We start from the raw sequence: 19867 nt of genomic DNA on the forward strand, positions 1-19867 counted from the left end.
AGAAAGATATAGGATAGAATCACAATCTTCCAGAGGGCAGAATCAGGTGTTTCCCTTTTGTGGAAGCAGTTCTCACAGCTGCCTAGGCAGTAGCCCACACAGTCCTCTTTGGCCCCCCCAGGTGGTAGTTCAGGTTCAAGGTAATGAGAGTCACAAAGGGCAGGTGATAAATAGCCTTGGCTTAAAATTCATACCTGCAGGAGCCAAGTTTTATAACCATGGCCTATAAAAATTCCATAGGCATAGAACTTCTCAGTTACAAGAATCACTGTTCTCAGGGAAGCCCATTTCAGAGGCTCAGGTACTTGCAGATCATCACTAGTTTGTCTTAGTCCAGGTACAACTCATCAATCAGGCACCATTGTTATCATAAGCAATGTTCCCTAGCAATCTGGTTAACACTCTCTATCTGGTCTCTCGTAAATAGAGCTGGAGAGTTCTCATGCTGAGGGGAAAGTTACTCCTTGAGTTACACCATTATACTCCTCACCATACCCTCCTGCCTTAACTCATGTTTCCTCTGGGGTTCCCTTCTATCTTGCTCTATTTGTTCCTATCATTCCAATTCTTCAAAGTTCTGCTCAATGACTTTAATCTCCATAAAGACTCTCCTGTCCTCTCCAGCAGAGATCTCCAACCCCCGGGCTGTGGACTGGTACCAGTCTGGGGACTGTTAGGAACTGGGCCGCATAGCAGGAGGTGAGCGGTGGGTGAGCGAGCGAGGAAAGCTTCATCTGCCGCTCCCCATTGCTCGCTTTAACACCTGAACCATCTAACCCCCGCAACCCTGCCACCCTGGTCAGCGGAAAACTTGTCTTCCATGAAACCGGTGCCTGGTGCCAAAAAGGTTGGAGACCACTGCCCTCCGGTATGAAGTAATCTCTTCCATATCTCTGAACTCCTTTAGCACTTTCTCTACACCCTTTCTATCCTTATCACCTTTAACTTCACTTAGAAACCTCATATACTTGTGCCTTAGGGCTATGATTCTAATTAGATGAATATCTAGAAATAAGTGGTTATCCCTCACATTTGTTTCTCCAATGCCTAGCATGCAAGTGTTTAGTAAATTGACAGAAAAATGAACAAGTCTCACAATATATGGGAATTTTGGTGAATAGTTCTCTTTTACAAATTATTACATAAATAGCATATGCCTCAGGCACAAGAAAAGATTAAAATTTGAGTGAGTCTTCCTCCCAACTCATACTCCTGATCTTATCCTCAGAAGTAACTATCATAAAAATATTTTCCTTGAAGTTTTCCATGCATATTCATGTTTATATGTGTATATATATATTTATTTTAGTGGTTACATTGTATTTCATTGCTTGAGTACACCAAAATGCTACTAATGGATGTTTAAATTATTGTGTCTTCAAGTCCACCCTTTTATATTCTGCTTCATGAGGTTGGGGCTGGGACTCTGCAAACCAGTTTTTCCCAGGAAGCCAGGTGGCTTCCTATTAAGCTCTGTAAATAGCAGGTGTTAGAGGGGGATTGAAAGGCAGGAGGAAAGTTACGGAAAGTGTTCATTCTTTTGATTTCTGTTTCTGGTTTGCTTCTTGTGAGTGTCTCTCCAGCAATGTCTTTTTCACCCAAGCCGTGGCTGTTTGTTCCAGCAGCAGTAGTTTATTCCATTTGCAGTTTTACCAACATTCTCAGAAATAGCCCCATTGCACCCCCTCAAAAATTCAGTGCCAGCTACTACTACACGTCCTGTCCTCAGAGGGACGTATCTGAGCTTTGTAGGGCCATTTCTCCAAGCTTCTAAATTTTGGTAATTAAACCTCTTTCCTTTGTTTCATCAGCTGAAATAGGGGTGGTAGATGCTTTCTGCATGATATTTGGTGTTCCCTTTTTTTTTCTTTTCAGTTTTCTAACACCTAACAGTTCTTTGTATCAATTTTTTTCCATTAAAAATACTGATATGGTTTCTGTTTCCTGGCTACTGGATCCTAATTAATATGGTGGGAATTTGTTTCTAGCAAGTTTTGCTGTTTAAATCAAATAAACATTCTGTATGTATCTTTTTAAGTTGGTAAGCAAGTGTTTCAACAGAACTTCAAGGACAAAGAATGTGTGCATTTTAATTTGATAACTACTGACAAATTGTCTTCCAAAGAGGTTGTACTAATTTCTAGTTCTACCATCAGTGTATACGAACTTCTATTTTACAACGTTTATGCTAATATCATGTACTATAAAACACATGTTTTGCCAATAAATTAATTGAAAACAGTTTTAATTGCTCTTTAAGTTCACTTTTCTTAAAGAGTGAGGTTTAGAATCTTTTCATATATTTGTGGCCATTTGTATCTATGTGAACAGCCTGTTTATGTCCCTTGACTATTCACTGAGGTTTATTTTTTCTTTTATTTAAAAAATAACTCTTTGTTTATAAAAGAAATTAGCCCTTTGGCATGGCATATACTTTACAAATATTCTTCTCAGTTTGCATTTTTCTTTTGTCTTTATGATTTTTGTGTCCTACAAAGGTTTTAGAATGTTTGTGTAGTTTTTGTCCTCTGTTATTGATTCTTGCTTAGGATGTCATTTTTCCATGCCAAAAGTTAAACATAATTCCTCCATGCTTTCTCTTAGTATTTATATAATTTTACGTTTCAATATTAAGCTTATTAAATATTTGGTGCACCTGGAATTTATTTTGAATACATTTACATTAGAATAGTGATGTAAGGCTACAACATAATATTTTTGCAAGTGACCAACCAACTCTTCTAACACCATTTGTTGAGTAATTCTTTTTTTCCTGCTAATTTGAAATGCCAGTTTTTATTAAATACTAAATTTTTGTATGCATTCTGGATCTATTTCTGGAATATATTATTTACTTTTTCCACTAATCTCTTGTCTATATATGCATTCATGTTAAACTGTTGTAATTTTGAAGCATTATATTTCAATATCTGGTAAGATTAACCTTTACTGATTACTCTTTTTTAAAAGACATTTTCTGGCTATTCTCCCATTTTTATTTTTCTGTGTGAACTTTAGAACTATTTTGGGCTTCTTCAGTAAGTAAACATTTTGGTATTTTAATTGGAAAATGTGCTAAATTTAAAATTAACCTAGGAAGAATTGACATCTTTGTGATATTGAGTCTTCCTACTCAGGAACTGGTATCTTTATTCAACCTTTCTACTTCCAAGTTATGCAAGTGTCCTTTTCATGACACTCAATAAAATTTATTCCTGGGCATTCTACATTTTTTCCTTACTATTATGAAGATCTTTTTCTCACTATATTTTCTAACTGTAAAAGTCATCATATGAGAAAGCTATTGAATTTTAAAAAATAAAAGAATTTGAAACCACAATTTTACAGAAATGTTGTAAATTCAATATAAAGAAATATATTTTTCCAGAGCCATTTGACACTCCATCATCCTTAAATATTTTGGTATGCATTTCTTAAAAACAAGGACATTCTCTTATTACATAATCACAATACATTCATCAAAATCAGGAATTTAACACAGATAAATTACTGTAATCTAATCTTTAGACCCCGTTTAAATGTAGCCAATTGTTCTGTTAATGTTCTTAAGTAAAAGGATCCAATTCAAAATCTCATGTTGCATTTCATCATCTTATCTCTTCGATCTCCTTTAGTCTGGAACAGTTTTTAAGTTTTCCTTGCCTTTCATGACCTTGATGCTGGGAGTTACAAACTATTATTTAGAAGAATATGCTTCAGTTTGGTTTGTCTGATATTTCCTTATGATTAGATTCAAGTTAGAAATCTTTGGCAGGAATGTCATAAAAGTGATTCTGTGTTCTCCTTCCTTCTTACCAGGTGGCACATAATTTCACTTTAATCAGTTGACTAAGGTGGTACTCAGAGAGCTTCTTTGCTGTAAATTTGCTTTTCCCCCTTTTGTAATTAATAAGTATTGTGTGAAAAGGTATTTTGAAAATATATAAATACCCCTTTTCTCATGAAATATTTAATCAATCAATGTAAAATTATGATTTCCTAGTTTATTCAAAGGGTTTTAATTAATTACTATCATTATATATTTTGATGCCCAAATTGTTTAATGGTTCAGTCTGGCCACTGGGAGCACCTTTAAGGTGGTTTAAGCATTTCCTTGCTTTCTGGCGCAGTAAGATTTTTCAGGCACATCTCAGTACTTTTCCCTACCTGATCCTGCAGACCAGCTCTTTTCCCAAAGAGCCCTAGTTTATTTTAATGCAGAATTAGATTTAAAAATCAAGCTCTGGGTACTATGTGTGTTCATTGATGTTAGAGTGTCACTGCTCCCAGGCCCTCTCAGTGGACAGATCTAAGCAATAAAAATGTACCTTTATATTTGTTTGCGTATCAATTTATATCTATTGAAAGCCATGAGTTTACACCAATTCGTTCAAGTCCAATACAACACTACAGTCATTTTTGCCTTCTGTATTTGTAACTCTCTTCTCTCAAGTAACAAACCTTGCTCCTATTAACCTTAACACATTTGATCAGTTCCACTGTGTGTAGCCAATCTTTCATACTACTGCCACCCCATCCCCACTAAGGGTCCTACACTCGACAATGGCACATCCTGTCCCCCTCCCACCTTTGCTCTCCTTACCCCTCTTGGCCTCTGATATTTTGCACAGGCCCACCCCACATGTGGATGCCCACCACATCCTGGTCTTATCCATTGGGACACCTTACCATTCTCCCCAAACCTACAGCTGGCATTGATGCCTACCTTCCTCTACTACCCTCAGTGCTTTTGTAACTCATTTCTTCAGGGAAAGGGGCAAGCTATTGAATATTTGGTTACTTCCATAATCAACCACTTCAGTCAATACCCTAATGGATTTTCAGTCTATGCAATTCTGTTTTCTACTTATATAATTACAATATTATCAATTATTGTTGTTTCTCTTTTTTTCTTTCTGTTTTTTTTTAACTGGCAGGCATACCTTGTTTTATTACACATTGTAGGTATTGTATTTTTTACAAAATAAAAGTTTGTGGCAGCCTTGTATCAAGTGAGTCTATTGGCACCATTTTCCCAACAGCATTTGCTCAGTTCTCGTCTCTGTGTCACATTTTAGTAATTCTCACAGTATTTCAAACCTTTTCATTATTACTATTGTATTTGTTATGGTGATCTGTGATCAGTGATTTTTTTTGTCTCTTTTTTTCTAATTTTTATAACTTGTGTATTTCTTTTATCAAATTGTGTTGCTTGGTACTTCCAGACATGTGTAGCACTAGTGGTATTTGTAAGGTGTTCCTGAATTTATGCTATTGCTTCTAGGGTTTCAACATTAAACATGATGCTGTCTTTTGGTTTGATATATTCACCAAATTAAGAAACTTTTTTCTGCTTAAATTATTTAAAAACAATATTGAATTTTACTGAATACTTCTCTATCTGGAGATTATGCTTTTTAAAATGTTGACTTGTGGTAAGTTATATGGTTATATGTGGTAGTTGAAATTTCTTGGAATTACTAGGATAAATCTTACTTTTTTGTGTGGTATTACTGTGTTAATATGTTTCTGGGCACTATAAAATTATAATATTCATTTTTATTTATATATGAGATCAGTCTCTGGTTTTCTTTTTCCCACTGTCGTCACATTTGGGTATCATTATTTTACTTGCTTCATCAAAGAAGTATGGAAGCTTTTCTTCTCTGTGTTCTGAAACATTTAACTAGCATTAGAATTATTTCTCCTATGAGGATTTGATGGAATTCACCTGTGATAACACCTTGGTTATGTACATTTGTGTGTGTGTGTGTTTTTGTGTGTGGGGTGTGTGTGTGTGTGTGTGAGAGAGAGAGAGAGAGAGAGAGAAACTACTGTGAGATTATTTTCCACTTTTCCAAGACAATTTATTTATTTAGGTTTTCCCTCCCTTCTAGGGTCAATTTAAGTAATATTCATTTTCCTGAAAAGTCATTCATTTTTAATCAGAATTTTAATTATTTTGGCACATAGTTGTGAAAAATACTTTGATTACCTATATAATGATATTTATCATTAATTACTTCCCAGTTGTATTTCTGATATTGAGTACTTATGATATTTTTTCCTTGTTTAGATAAGCCAGTAGTTTTTTTCCCTTCAAAGAACCAGCTCTTGAATTTGTTTATCTTCTACAGTTTTTCTTGTTTTATAAGTTCATTAATTTCTACTTTTCCATTTTCTCTCTTTTATTTCTCTTATTTATTTTAATTTTCTTTTCCAAACTTATTGCATTGAATGCTTAATTCTTTCTCCTTTCTTGTAATATAAATATTTGGGGAATGTACTTTCCCCAGAGAAAGACTAATTATATTCCATTGGTTCATGAAAGCAGTCACTGTTTTTAATTTCTTGATATTTTATAATTTCAGTTTTGATATGCTGTTTGATTTAAGAATAGATTTTATATATGATTAATATATCTCATTAATTATGTAGAATATTTATATCCTCAGTGATTCATTTTCTACTTAATTTTTGGGTAAAAAGGAAGGGCAGATACTGTGGAAGTTATTTTGTCTCCTGAGGTTTTTTTTTTTTCCAATTTGCTCTTTTTTTTTTTTTTTTAACAATTTTTAAAATTGAAGTACAGTTAATTTACAACTGCTGAGATTTTTGATTTATAAATTTTAAGGCCATATAATTTGGAACACAAAAATATTTAATAGTAAGGCTCCATACCTAAACCTTTCTTGGTTTAACAACTTTAGACAATGGATATTCACAATCTAGTATGAAATGAGAAAAGTTTGTCTCTGCACATCTTAATTTGATTATTAATGTCTAATCTGAATAGTAAAATCTAAGTCTGGCTAATTTCATTCATACCTTCAAATATTATTATTAAACATCCATTATTTTAAAATATTCTTTAAACTGTAGCTATTAATTATTTGCTGTGTGAGGGAATCTATACAAATATATTTTATACTTCCACTTCTCTGTTGAAACTTCCAATTTTTTACTCATTATTATTTACACTATTGCCACTAGAATCTATGAAGAATTTATTGTTTGTGTTAAGGTTTGCAGAGTTTACCTACTGTTTATTAGTATAGTCCGTATTACTTAAGCCTTAGTTGTATCGTTATCAAATTGTATTTTTCAGAGAGCTCATGGTACTTTATATTCTCTGAGGTCTTATATTTATTTGTTACCTTTATATTTATTGGAGAATAAAACTCACGAGTCACATTTTTTTTCCCCCTGAGATTGTCTTACTGTTTGCCAGGACTGTTGTGTGGAGAAGACTAAGGCCAAATTTAGTTTTCACTCTTGTAGGAGACTTCCTCTTTTGCCTGGGTGCTAAAATAATAGTTTATCTTTGAAAAAGTGACATTTAGTTATGAACCTAGTACATCTAAAACATCTAGTCTCTTTGTAAATCATGTACTATGATTTCTCTTTCCCTTTCTGGGTCATGGTATTATATTTAGTTCTTCAGACTCAGGTCTTTATATGAGAAAAGTGTTCTTGTGTAATATGTATGAGCATATTTTGTCCTGTGCCATTATTACTATTTTCTTATTCAGGAACAATTTTCACATGTAGTGTCGCCTTCCTATCTTCATTTATCATTTTCTCCTTTTCTTTTCTCTATTTACTTATGTTTACCTCTATGTTCTGTGACTATATTTTCTTACATCTCTATTGCCATTTTTGTTATTTCTAATGTGGGTTTTGTCATAATTATTTTTCTCTTCTTTCCTGAATATAACCTATTCGTTTGTAATTTATTTCTATTTAATGCCTTATAGATCTTCGTTTTTCTTTCATCGTGTGTATGTGTGTGTGGCCTTTCTTCTCATTTCCTGCCATACTACATCTTCTGATGTGTATTATTTGATTTTTGTTTGATAAGTAAATTGTTTTTCATGCTTTCCCTAAGAGTATGTTATGCCTAGGTGCCAGGATTATTGAACAGTGGTTATTTTTTGAAGGCAGTTTACTTGCTAGAAAAATAAATAGTGGTGGGGAATGAGCTGGGATAGCAGACAGATAGAATTTTCTTATATGTTAACTTTGAATACTTTCTCCTCAACTTTGTTCTGTACTCTTCCCTAAATCATATGTCTCTAATTAGTAATTCATATTCCAAGGTTTTCTTGGTAGTGATTTCTCTATTTCTCTTTAATGACTGAGATCAGCTGCTTCTGTGTTGAATGCCACCTAACATTTGTCCTCTATTTTATCACCAAAACAACCTGACTCTTAAAAATCTATGAGTATAGGTAGGATCCTTTTGCAGCCCTGCATTCCATATATATCATGGGCTTGGGGTTCCTCTTAGTGTGTCCAGTCTCAAGAACTTCCCATTCCAGGTAAGAGTTCATTGGTTTACCCTTCAGGGCTAAAGGAACCTACCTTTCCCTGGAGAACTCTGCTTATTTCCTCAAACAAGAGAAGTATGCATATCCTATACCTCTTTTAAAATTTATTGAAATCACATCATTTGGCTGATATTCTTTAGAGTTTGTAGTAAGGGAATATTTTTAATCCTCAGTTTTAATGAAGATCAAAGTTTTTTCTTCTTTTTACACTTTGTTACTTAGTGAGCTCTTTGCCATGGTGTATAGGTTTTTAATGCCAAAAATGACATTGATATGATCTTCAATCTCATATAGAAAGGAGGTAAAATGATTAAAGTATTGCCTGCAAGGGGCAGAGGGTGTTTTGTTTGTTTTTTGTTCATTTATTTTTTTTGAGTTTTTGGTGAATATTCTTTAAACACAACTTTATATTCCTTATATATACCTGCCTTCATTACTTTTCCTTGATTTATTTTCCTTGCATACAACTAACCCTTGCCTGACATATTAGAGCCATGTTCTTATTATTTATTCATTATAATTTAACAAATAATATTTATTTAAATTGAAGCACAGTTATAAGTTCTAGTGTTTCATATATAAGCAGGGAATGAATCCTACCCTTAGGGGACAGTGATAAATAGAAAAAAAATTAGGTATAAATGAAAAACTCATAAAGAAAGATAATGCTTGCTTAAGGGCAACTATTTTCAGGTTTAGCACAACTACTTTTTTCTAGGGAAGAGAAGTTTAAATGTCACAGATGGGTTAACTTTTGAGGTGGATCTAAATGGATGGATACGTTTTTTAAGTTGAGAAAGAACCAATGATAATATCATATTGAAGGACAAGGTATGGGACTTCCCTGGCAGTCCAGTGGTTAAGACTTCACCTTCCAAGACAGCGGGTGTGGGTTCGATCCCTAGTCAGGGAGCTAAGATCCCACTTGCCTCATGGCCAAAAAACCAAAACATAATACGGAAGCGATATTGTAATAAAATCAATAAAGACTTTAAAAATGGTCCACATGGGGCTTCCCTGGTGGTGCAGTGGTTGAGAATCTGCCTGCTAATGCAGGGGACACAGGTTCGAGCCCTGGTCTGGGAAGATCCCACATGCCGCGGAGCAACTAGGCCCGTGAGCCACAACTACTGAGCCTGCGCGTCTGGAGCCCATGCTCCGCAACAAGAGAGGCCGCGATAGTGAGAGGCTCGCGCACCACGATGAAGAGTGGCCCCCACTTGCCAGAACTAGAGAAAGTCCTCGCACAGAAACGAAGACCCAACAGAGCCAAAAATAAATAAATTAATAATAAAAAAAATGGTCCACATCAAAAAAAAATCTTAAAAAGAAAAAAGGACAAGGTATGTTCATGGAGCAGACAGAAAATGTGTTGTTGAGATATGGGGGAGGGCAAGGGAAACGAACATGGTGGTGGTATTTAATGAGGTTCAACTTGGGTATGATTATAAAAGGCATTGTATTCCATACAAAGTTATGTAATCTCTATTGGAATTTTGGAAAGTACCGTGATAGTAGTGTGAAGGATGAGTTGGAAAGGAAAATGTTCGAGTCAGGGAGACTAGACAGGAGGTAATGGCAATAGTACAGATGAGACTCAACGAGGGTCTAAAACAAGGTTCTGACGTGTTGCATGCATGTGATAACACTTCTTCACAGTGTGCACACAGTATGGCCCTCTTCAGTGGCCCTGCCATTAGGATTGGAGAGGACATGTTTGAAGGATACTTAGGATACATTTGAAAAGAGGCAGAATTGATGGCTTTCATAACACCTTGGTCCTGAAGGGGAAAGAATAGAATAGGATCCCAAGGTTGGTGATAGAATTGTGAAAGTGATAGGGATTTTCTTAACCCAGGTGGAGAATTCAGGAGGAGGATCAGGTTTTTGAGGGAAAGAAGTATGAGGGGAATTTTAAGTGAAGTTTTTGTTATCGTGAGTCTGATTTTCCTGGGTGACATTCATGTGAATATTAGTGGAGTGGAAGTTAGAGTTCTGGGCTGGAGAGTTTGATTTGAGGATCCGAAGTGTATGTGTGATAGCTGGCGATGTGGGTGCTGATAAGGTCATGCAAGAAGTGGGTCTAAACTGAAAAGAGAAGACAGGGATACTGAGAATGGATTGGTGAGCAACATCGATGCTCAAGAAAAGAAGATAGGAGTTGGTAGAGCAGTCTAATAAGGAAGAAGCAAGCAAGGAGAGAATGCTGTCACAGAAGCCTCGTGGGTAGAAACTTCACCAGTGTCAAATGTCACACAGAGGTTAGTACCATGAAGACTGAAAAAAGGTTATTGGACTAAAAACTACAAGATTTCCTATAATTTTTAATAAAACAAATTTCAATAAATAATGAATGTGAAAGATAAATTTTAGTGAGTGGAGAAGCGAATTTGAGTTGAGGAAATAAACATGAATGTAGATGACTGCATTCATCAAGATATAAAGGGAAGCTAGTTCAATAATTTGTTGTATAACATTCCCTTCTATTTTCCCTTTTCAGTTAATATATGTCTATTTTAACATCTTAACCACTCAGACAAGGGGCAGGGACAATATAAGCCCACTTGTGTAATTGTCCATGTTGGTGTGTCGGCTTTTATTCATAGAAGTCCGTGATTGAGCACTATTCCTTTGCCTCTTGATGGTCTATTTAACTGAAATTTTTCAGGTGCCTTATGTTTATTGAATGTTATTTGAAGGAGAATTAACTTTGAGATTTTAGAAAACAACAACGTACTATTTGAAGGGAAAAGAATAAACACACTATTAACCACTAACATAGGTATGTTTAATTCTCTATTATTACACAAGTTTAGATTTATTTAAAAACATAGAACTGGATCAATTATCTAAGTATATAGGGGGAATTAATTATAGTCTCTGATGGATATTTTCTTTTTACTCCTATCCAACTCCTTGTTCTGTACTTTAGTCTTATGCTAGAATTCACCTCCTGCATATAAGAACTACTATTCTTACTAAAAGTTTGTTGATAATGTTTCTGTTGCTATTGCTGTTGAACTGTTTCTTTGTACTCTGAATACTGTATTAAGCAACGTTCTACTTATCACTGGATTAGTCATTAGAGTGTGTGCTACAACTACTTTGAAGAGGTCTGTTTTCTAGCCTACCATACTCTGAAATTTCCACATGTTGTTGTCACATTTTCTCTTTGGCCCTGTGGTCCATCTCTTTTACCTTGCCCTATAAGCCACTCAGATGAATTTAGTCTTATAGTAAATAGTGGTTATTCACTTACAATATTGTTAAGTCTGCACTTAGTCTACTGCTTCCTCTTAGATTTTGCAAGGGATATTTATCTACTCAAGAGAGAAAGCTTGTTGGAGAAAAATAGTTTAGTTTTATTTTAACACTCACAAAACATATCTTTATATGTTTTAACATATCTTTATAACTCCTATCACAAACTTAATTCACCATACTGCACAAATATGAAAATATATATTACCCCTGAGAAAACATTAACACATGTAAACAAAAGGTCATCGTGTCACTCACATAAAACATTGGATTTTAGTTTCTCTATTTCAATAATACATAGTGGGCCTTATATCAATAAAGATAATTGCTTTTTTAATTTCACCATGAATTTCAAGTTTAAAATTCTTTATAACCACCCATTTATATCAGCTGCTAATCCCCTTTCAAACTTACTCTGGTCAAAATCCTTGATTTTTATCCCCATTATAGGGTTAAGCCTCTTCTACTCTGCCAAAAGCCCAAGTAAGACATATTCATGAGCAGAGAAAAAGACTGGAAAACAAACATAAGCTTAGTATTCTTTAAGCTCTTTAAGCTTTATCCCTGTATTAAATTTGATCACCAGAGAAACTCAACTTTACAATTTCATGGTGAAATATTTTGGTTTTTTTCTTTTTAATGAAACTCTTCGAAGACAAGATCCAGTATATTGCTCAAGGGCCTTTATGTAAAGACCCTTGTGACAAACACCTCTTGGAAATGAGGATCGGTGAAGAAATTTATTTTGTGAATTGTAAAGTGTCCTTCTAGGCTGTGAGTACTATCTAGCCTATTCCATTTATTTACTTATTTTTTTTAACATCTTTATTGGAGTATAATTATTTTACAATGGTGTGTTAGTTTCTGCTTTTTAACAAAGTGAATCAGTTATACATATACATATATCCCCATATCTCTTCCCTCTTGCGTCTCCCTCCCTCCCACCCTCCCTATCCCACCCCTCTAGGTGGTCAAAAAGCACCGAGCTGATCTCTCTGTGCTATGCAGCTGCTTCCCACTAGCTATCTATTTTACATTTGGTAGTTTATATATGTCCATGACACTCTCTCACTTTGTCTCAGCTTACCCTTCCCTCTTCCCGTATCCTCAAGTCCATTCTCTAGTAGGTCTGCGTCTTTATTCCTTTCCTGTCCCGGTTCTTCATGAGCATTTTTTTTTTTTTTTTTTTAGATTCCATATATATGTGTTAGCATACGGTATTTGTTTTTCTCTTTCTGACTTACTTCACTCTGTGTGACAGACTCTATGTCCATCCACCTCACTACAAATAACTCAATTTCATTTCTTTTTATGGCTGAGTAATATTCCATTATATATATGTGCCACATCTTCTTTATCCATTCATCTGATTCTGGTTTTGAGTTTACTTGGCTGTGCCAAGCCCAGTGCAAAGTTGCACCCTCAGGTGACGCAGCTTTCCTCAGCAAGGTGAGTTTTCAATTTTTCTATTCTTTGCTGGCAATTCTTAGTCTTATAATATCTGTTCTGTGATTTTTATAATTTTGCTTTAACTGAAAGTTGAAGATATTTACTTTTTCAAAGCTCTTTTTAAAGTCAGAATTTCTCAAACCTTGTCCTTTTCCCAAGTCTCTATGCCACCATCCCCCTTTTATGTCCACACCAGTCCCCAGGGCTATTTCTGACCCTGTTCTTAAACTGGGTTATGAAAATGGACGAAACCAATACTTAGTAGAAGTCTTTTCTTAACCCATGTATATAAAAACTACTGTATGACAGATGAATGGGTAAAGAAGATGTGGTATATATATACACAATGAAATATTACTCAGTCATAAAAGAAAGAAATAATGTCATTTGCAGCAACATGGATGGACCCAGAGATTATCATACTAAGTGAAGTAAGTCAGAAAGAAAAAGACAAATACCATATGATATCACTTATATGTGGAATATAAAATATAACACAAATGAACTTATCTATGAAATAGAAACAGACTCACAGGTATAGAGAACAGACCTGTGGTTGCCAAGGGGGAGAAGGGATTGGGGGACAGATGGATTGTGAGTTTGGGATTAGCAGATGAAAACTGTGATATATAGTATGGATAAACAACAATGTCCTACTATATAGCCCAGCAAACTATATTCAGTATCCTATGATAAACCATAATGGAAAAGAATATGAAAAAGAATATGTATATATATGTGTATAACAATCACTTTGCTGTACAGCAGAAATTAATACATTGTAAGTCAACTATACTTCAATCAAATTTTTAAAAATGAAAAAATACTACTATAATTAAGATTTATATAATATCTCATATCAGAAATATTACTATACTAGAAGTATTTTTTATATAATTTAGCTGTAACTTGGATAATCTAAAGGATAATCTAAAGTAATTATTCCATATAATGCTAAAATGCAATTAGGTAATTTTTTCTTTCTTAAGGCTTAACTGAGTAAAGTAAGTAAGAAAATACCTAAAGCATGTAATTAGTATTTTTAGGTTTATTAAATGGTAATGATTCATGTGGTAGCAACCAGTTTTCTGTTTATATGTTACTGATTTCAGTTTTGTATTTAGAAAGTGGTTATTTGTTATTGATGATTCAGTTTTAGGTCACAAAAGGCTTAAATAAAAAGTTTTTGAAATTTTATGATTCAGTTACCTGGAATTAAAATGGATAAGTTTGGACATGTCAAATTCTAATTCTTCCTTATTGGGATGTGGTCAATGAATATGTCTTAAAAAGGTTAGAAATGCATTAGGCCACTGATTCTTTCAGTACCTGTTCACTAAGGGAAGGAATAATGTGCATCTTGGTATTTATTACTGCTTTCTCTTTTACATTTCCAACAGCATGCATTCTCCTGGGGTATGGAGAGTACATGTGATGTGAAGGCCCATCTTTGTAAAGATGCTTGTCGTCAATATTCTATTTTCCTTTTCATCTCCTTTGAAGGATGTCAGTTCTTTATGGTACTGAAGGGGAATCACAATTAGTTGCTTTTAGCTATGACTACTATCTTTCTGCTTGTAAGGGAACATGTGTGATTTGCTTACACTTGAACTTCAGAAGGAATTGCGAACTGAATCCAGACACTGGAAGGTGCTCTGTAGAGTTCTGAAGAGGAGCTAGCCAAAGATGGGGACCTGCATAGGAATGAACAAAAATTACTAGTATTACGGAGAAGGAGAGGGAGAGGGAGACCTCAAGAAAACTCTTCTTTGAATTGTCATGTCTGGAGTTCTGGAACCATTTCACATTCTAAAGGTATAGGATAAGGATTCTGAAAGGCTTACTTCCAGAGAAGTGACATTATATGACACATGTTAGCACCAGCATTTACTGGAATTAAACAAATAAACAAACATAATATTCCAGACTAGATTTGACATCAATGAAAAACATTAAATTCTTTCCTCATTTTAATCACCCTATTCAATTCTGCTTGTGTAACAAAGACTGTTAATACCTCACTTCCATAGTCACTGAGTTCTTTTACTATGATGAATGTTTGCAATTAAACTGTATTTACAAACTTGGTTAATAAGATTACTGAAAATTACATTTTTAATTGATTTTTTTTTTTTTAATTTTGCAGGCTTGCAAATGCCTAAGAACATTGATTATCATCAGTTGAATACATTATGCCACATGAGAGGAATACAATACAGGTAAGTTATCATGCCTTTCTTTTCCTGTCATTCAAATGAATATGAATATGTTTGTTTAATGGATAAAGTATAGTAATAAACCATTGTTGACTCTCAGAGGTACCTGATTTACCACACAGATAAAAACATTTGAAAACCTGGAGGTTATTTCTCCAGATTGAAGGGGCAGAATATATATGTCATATTTTAAGGAAGCAATTTAGTGTGAAACAAACATAACTCATCCCTAGCTGGGCTCTTGGTAGTACTCAAAAACAGTCATAAGGGAAAAAAGCTTTAAATGGTTGAAAACACAAATCCTGAGTGAAACAAGTACTTTAGCAGTGTCTAGGAGATGCGTAGTTGAAATATAATGGAGCCAAAGAACTAAGAAATATCACGGTTCATAGCTCAGGGTTCCTAAGATATGTGACACTTGAAAATATAATTTTTAAAAATCTATTTTCTTGCCAACTCCTTTTCCCAAATTGAATTTTTGAAATTATAAAACCAGTTAGTTTCTTTCCCATCCATCAGTGTCCATCTACCCTCCCACTTTTCTTCACTAAGAGAGGAACTTGCCTCATCTTAAGTCACATCCTCTTAACCACTTCAAATTATTTCTACATCTTCATTGACTTTTCCACTCCTTTTTCAGAGAAAGAGAGAGGGTATGCTTTTTTTTTATTTCTCTAAAGAATACTTTTTTTTTTTTTTTTTAAGAATACTTTTTTTTATTATGTGCTTCTGCCCCTTCTTCACTCTTGGCACCTTTCAGCATAGGGTAAAGAATTAAATACATGCCCTCTGGAGTCAGGTTGCCTGGTTTGAATCCTGGATCAGCCACTTCCCAGCTGTGTGGTCTTGGTCTTGGACTGGTTACTTAATTTTCTTTACCTCAGTTTTCTCATTAGTAAAATGGAGATAATAGTCATATCCATTTCAAAGATTTATTAGGATGATTAAATGAGTGAATATATGTAAAGTAAACAGTGTCTGACACATGGTAAGAGCTACATAACTATTTTTATTATTGTTATTCAAAAAAGCTCACCCAAGTTTTTAACTGTTGAACTTATATGCTGGTCCCTTTTTTCACACGTAACAAGCTAGTTAAGGCTTTTGGAGTAGAACACCTTCTTTCCTCTTATTTTCCTTTTGCTTTCTAGCCCGGGCATTTTTTTAAAAATGTATTTCTAGATTCCCACCTCGCTACCACCCTTGGGGAATCATAATAAGAGAGATTAAATCATCTAGATCTGGGTCTGCCAAAGAATCCATTCTACATAAATTTTATCAGCCTTCATCTTCCTGGTTTGAGAATCCCCCCCAGGCAGTGTTTTCTCATCAGACCATCATCTGGTCCAGGCAGTCTGGTTGTCCTGCCTGACTTCCCTCTATTAAGTCTCACATTTACTGTACCTTCTCTTAGACACTCCCCTGAATTTCTTGGATGTTTTCTTTTGAGGCAGTGGCACACACCAGGGGCCTGGAAGGGGGCACGTTTTACGGGAACTGTGTATAGGTTTTGGGTCATTCTTTTAGAAGAAGAATATAAGATTACAAATACAAAATTGGATATTAAAATGAGTATTTATTTAGAATGAGAAAATAAACTACAACAAATTAATGAAGGCTTAGCAATTCAGGTCCTTTTTCCTCCCTGAGATTTCTTTAGGCAACTTATCAGAAATGTGTACATAGAAATTGTCTTTCAGATTACAAAGTTTTCAATTGATTTCAACAAATTGAGAAGAGATTTAAGAAAAATATGTTCCTCCATATTTATTCTATATGTATTATATGTTTAAAATGACCAATGAAATATACTTTTCCCCATAATAAAAACAGAAAGGCTGAGAATTAAATGACTTAAGGATTGAAATTTTTATACATGAAACATATGAAGAGTCTTAGTTTTGATACTATACCATACACACACACACGTACATATGTATATTCATCTTTGGATAGCTGTCCTTCCTCCCGGGTCCTTCATTTGGCCCAGGGTGGGAAGATGGAGGGGAGGCTGCTACTCTCTACCACTTCCCATTTACCTCTACCATGGGCTCCACTCCAGCTGCTACAACTGCTTCTGTCCCCTATCTGGGTACATGTGAGAACTTCTCACTGGATTACATATCTATATATCTATATCTATATATATCTATATATCTATATATCTATATATATATTTACATGTATATATGTATACACTTTGTACAAAAGGCAAGACACACTGTTGTGGTAGCTGCTGCCCATATATGTGTGGTCTCAGTCAGCTGGTGTCTATCTGATATTTCTTCTCCTCAGAATAAAGGCAGTAGATTGGCATATTATTCTGGGTTTTCTTTTTAAACCACATAAAAGAAAAACTGAATAACAAAGGGAAAATGATGTCACTTTGGATTCCTAAATTCTTGGATATAGAACTTTTTATCTCTAGTAGACTATGTTCCATGAGAGGAGATTTGTTTTATTTTTTAATTTTATTTACTTATTTATTTTTTAAAAGGATTTCCTAATGTATTCTTTTTTTAAAATTTTATTTATTTCTTTTCTTTTTTATTTTTGGCCGAGTCAGGTCTTAGTTGTGTCATGTGGGCCCTTCGTTGTGGCGTGTGGGCTTCTCTCTAGTTGTGGAGTGTGGATTTTCTCTCTCTAGACGTGGCATGGGCTCCAGTGTGCATGGGCTCTGTAGTTTGAGGCATGCGGGCTCTCTCGTTGTGGTGCATGAGCTCAGTAGTTGTGGTGTGCGGGCTTAGTTGCCCAGCAGCATGTGGGATCTTAGTTCCCCGACCAGGGGTCAAACCCTTGTCCCCTGCACTGGAAGGTGGATTCTTTAACACTGGACCACCAGGAAAGTCCCAGGAGATTTGTTTTATCTTATTGCTTTCTACTCTTAGACTTTAGGCATAGAGTTCAATGTTTTGAATTGAATTATGTTCTGATGATCAGTAGAAATAAATATCTTCTTAATGCTTTAAAAAACATTATGAATTTTCTACTTGTGTTGATTATGAGGATAAATACACATTAATAGTTTTTTTTTTTTAGTATTGTCTAGATAGCTAATCTTTTTAAAACATACATTTTAAAACAAAAGAGTAGCTTCTGTTGGTTCAACATTCCAAATTTCTTCTTGGACTATATGCTTTGGAGATAAACTTAAATATCCTTTGAAGATTTCTTTGGTTTGTCAAAGTACTCTATGACTTGATCAGTCAGCTCTTATGTTCTAAAGGTCAATTTACTTAGTAAAAAATAGAGCAATATGGTTTAAAAGGAATTTTATGTTCTAAGTTTCAAATAGAAAAAAAATGAGGCTACAGCTTTATAACTGCTTTTTCCTTTGTGGTCAAGTACTTTTGTAACTTCATACAGAAATCTTTAAACATTTATAAACTTGGAAGTATAAAAGAAAAACACAGTTATGATGCATTTGCATTTGTACATTTGTATAAAAATGGTCCTTGTCAAACAATTAGGTTTTTGACTAGGTTATAGCAAAAGCTCTATCTTTATTAGTGATTAATATTACCAATATGTAGCCATTTATACTCAAATATAGATGTAGTTATGCTGATTGTATATTTTTATACTTGCAGAGTCTATAACTCATAAATAGGTTTTAGCCCAAAGTTCACTTATAAGTTGATTATGTAGCATTCAGCATTTTCCCATAGACACAATATTGTAGAGTTAGAGGATTGTACAAGAAGAAATCAACTGAGAAATCATCTGGTGGAAACTCCTTAATTTATAGATGATTAAATGTGCCCAGTTTCCCCAAAATGTATCTTTAGATTATATACTTTTATGACAGAAAGAGAAAAATGATATTGCTTAAATTATAGTAATTAATTAAAACACAAAAACATTGAGTAATTATTTTTCTCTCATTGCTTCCAATTAAGGTAAAGTACATCAAATTAGTAGAAAAGTAAAGGTTGGTAGAGACAGTTATGATGATTTTAAGGAGGCTCCTGGACTTGGCTTATCAGACATGGACATTGTTTGACATAAACATGAAGATATGAAGAAATAGGTGATTTTTATTTTTAAGGAAAATAAGGTTTGGAAGAGAAAGGGGAGATAAGAAGAGCTTTAAAAAGATGGTTTATGTACACATAAAAAAAAATTAACTGAGCTGTCCCACAAACATTGCTCTGTCTGGAATGAAGTCAATTTTTATTTTGAATAGTTTTCATTGGTAGCTACCATTTGGCACTGTCAATCAGAACAGACTTGTTATCTTTTGTGATGGCAGAAAATGTGGGCAGAGACTGATAGAATCTTACTTTTATTTAATAGATTGTGAACAAGTTGGGGGCTTGTGATTCAAGGTGTGCCTGTTAACGTTATTTTGCCTAAAGTTCATAGTCTTGTATTCAGTTGTCTAGAGCAGGATTCTCTAACTGAGGCAGTACCGCCCCTAGAGGGCATTTGGAAATGTGTACCCACTTATAGATTCCACAATGACTAGGAGGTAGCACTGACATTAAGTGGGTAGGGGTTGGGCATTGTAAACAGCAATGTGCAGTAAAATCCTGCATATTGCTCCATCCCAAATGCCAATAGCCCTCTGTGGCATTGTGATTTACAATAAGAAGTATATGTCTGGTCTTC

At 34.5% G+C, this 19867-nt stretch overlaps 1 protein-coding gene across 1 annotated transcript in view; it reads left to right on the forward strand.

The window, feature by feature from the left end:
• Positions 1-19867, forward strand: part of CNBD1 (cyclic nucleotide binding domain containing 1) — a 403237-nt gene that overhangs the window by 4675 nt on the left and 378695 nt on the right. The window contains 2 exon segments of the mRNA XM_068525485.1: positions 15187-15248; positions 15471-15500. Of these exon segments, the coding sequence (XP_068381586.1) occupies positions 15187-15248; positions 15471-15500 (92 nt within the window).

This window comes from Eschrichtius robustus, chromosome 17, assembly GCF_028021215.1.
Source record: "Eschrichtius robustus isolate mEscRob2 chromosome 17, mEscRob2.pri, whole genome shotgun sequence".
NCBI classification, from domain to species: Eukaryota; Metazoa; Chordata; class Mammalia; order Artiodactyla; family Eschrichtiidae; genus Eschrichtius; species Eschrichtius robustus.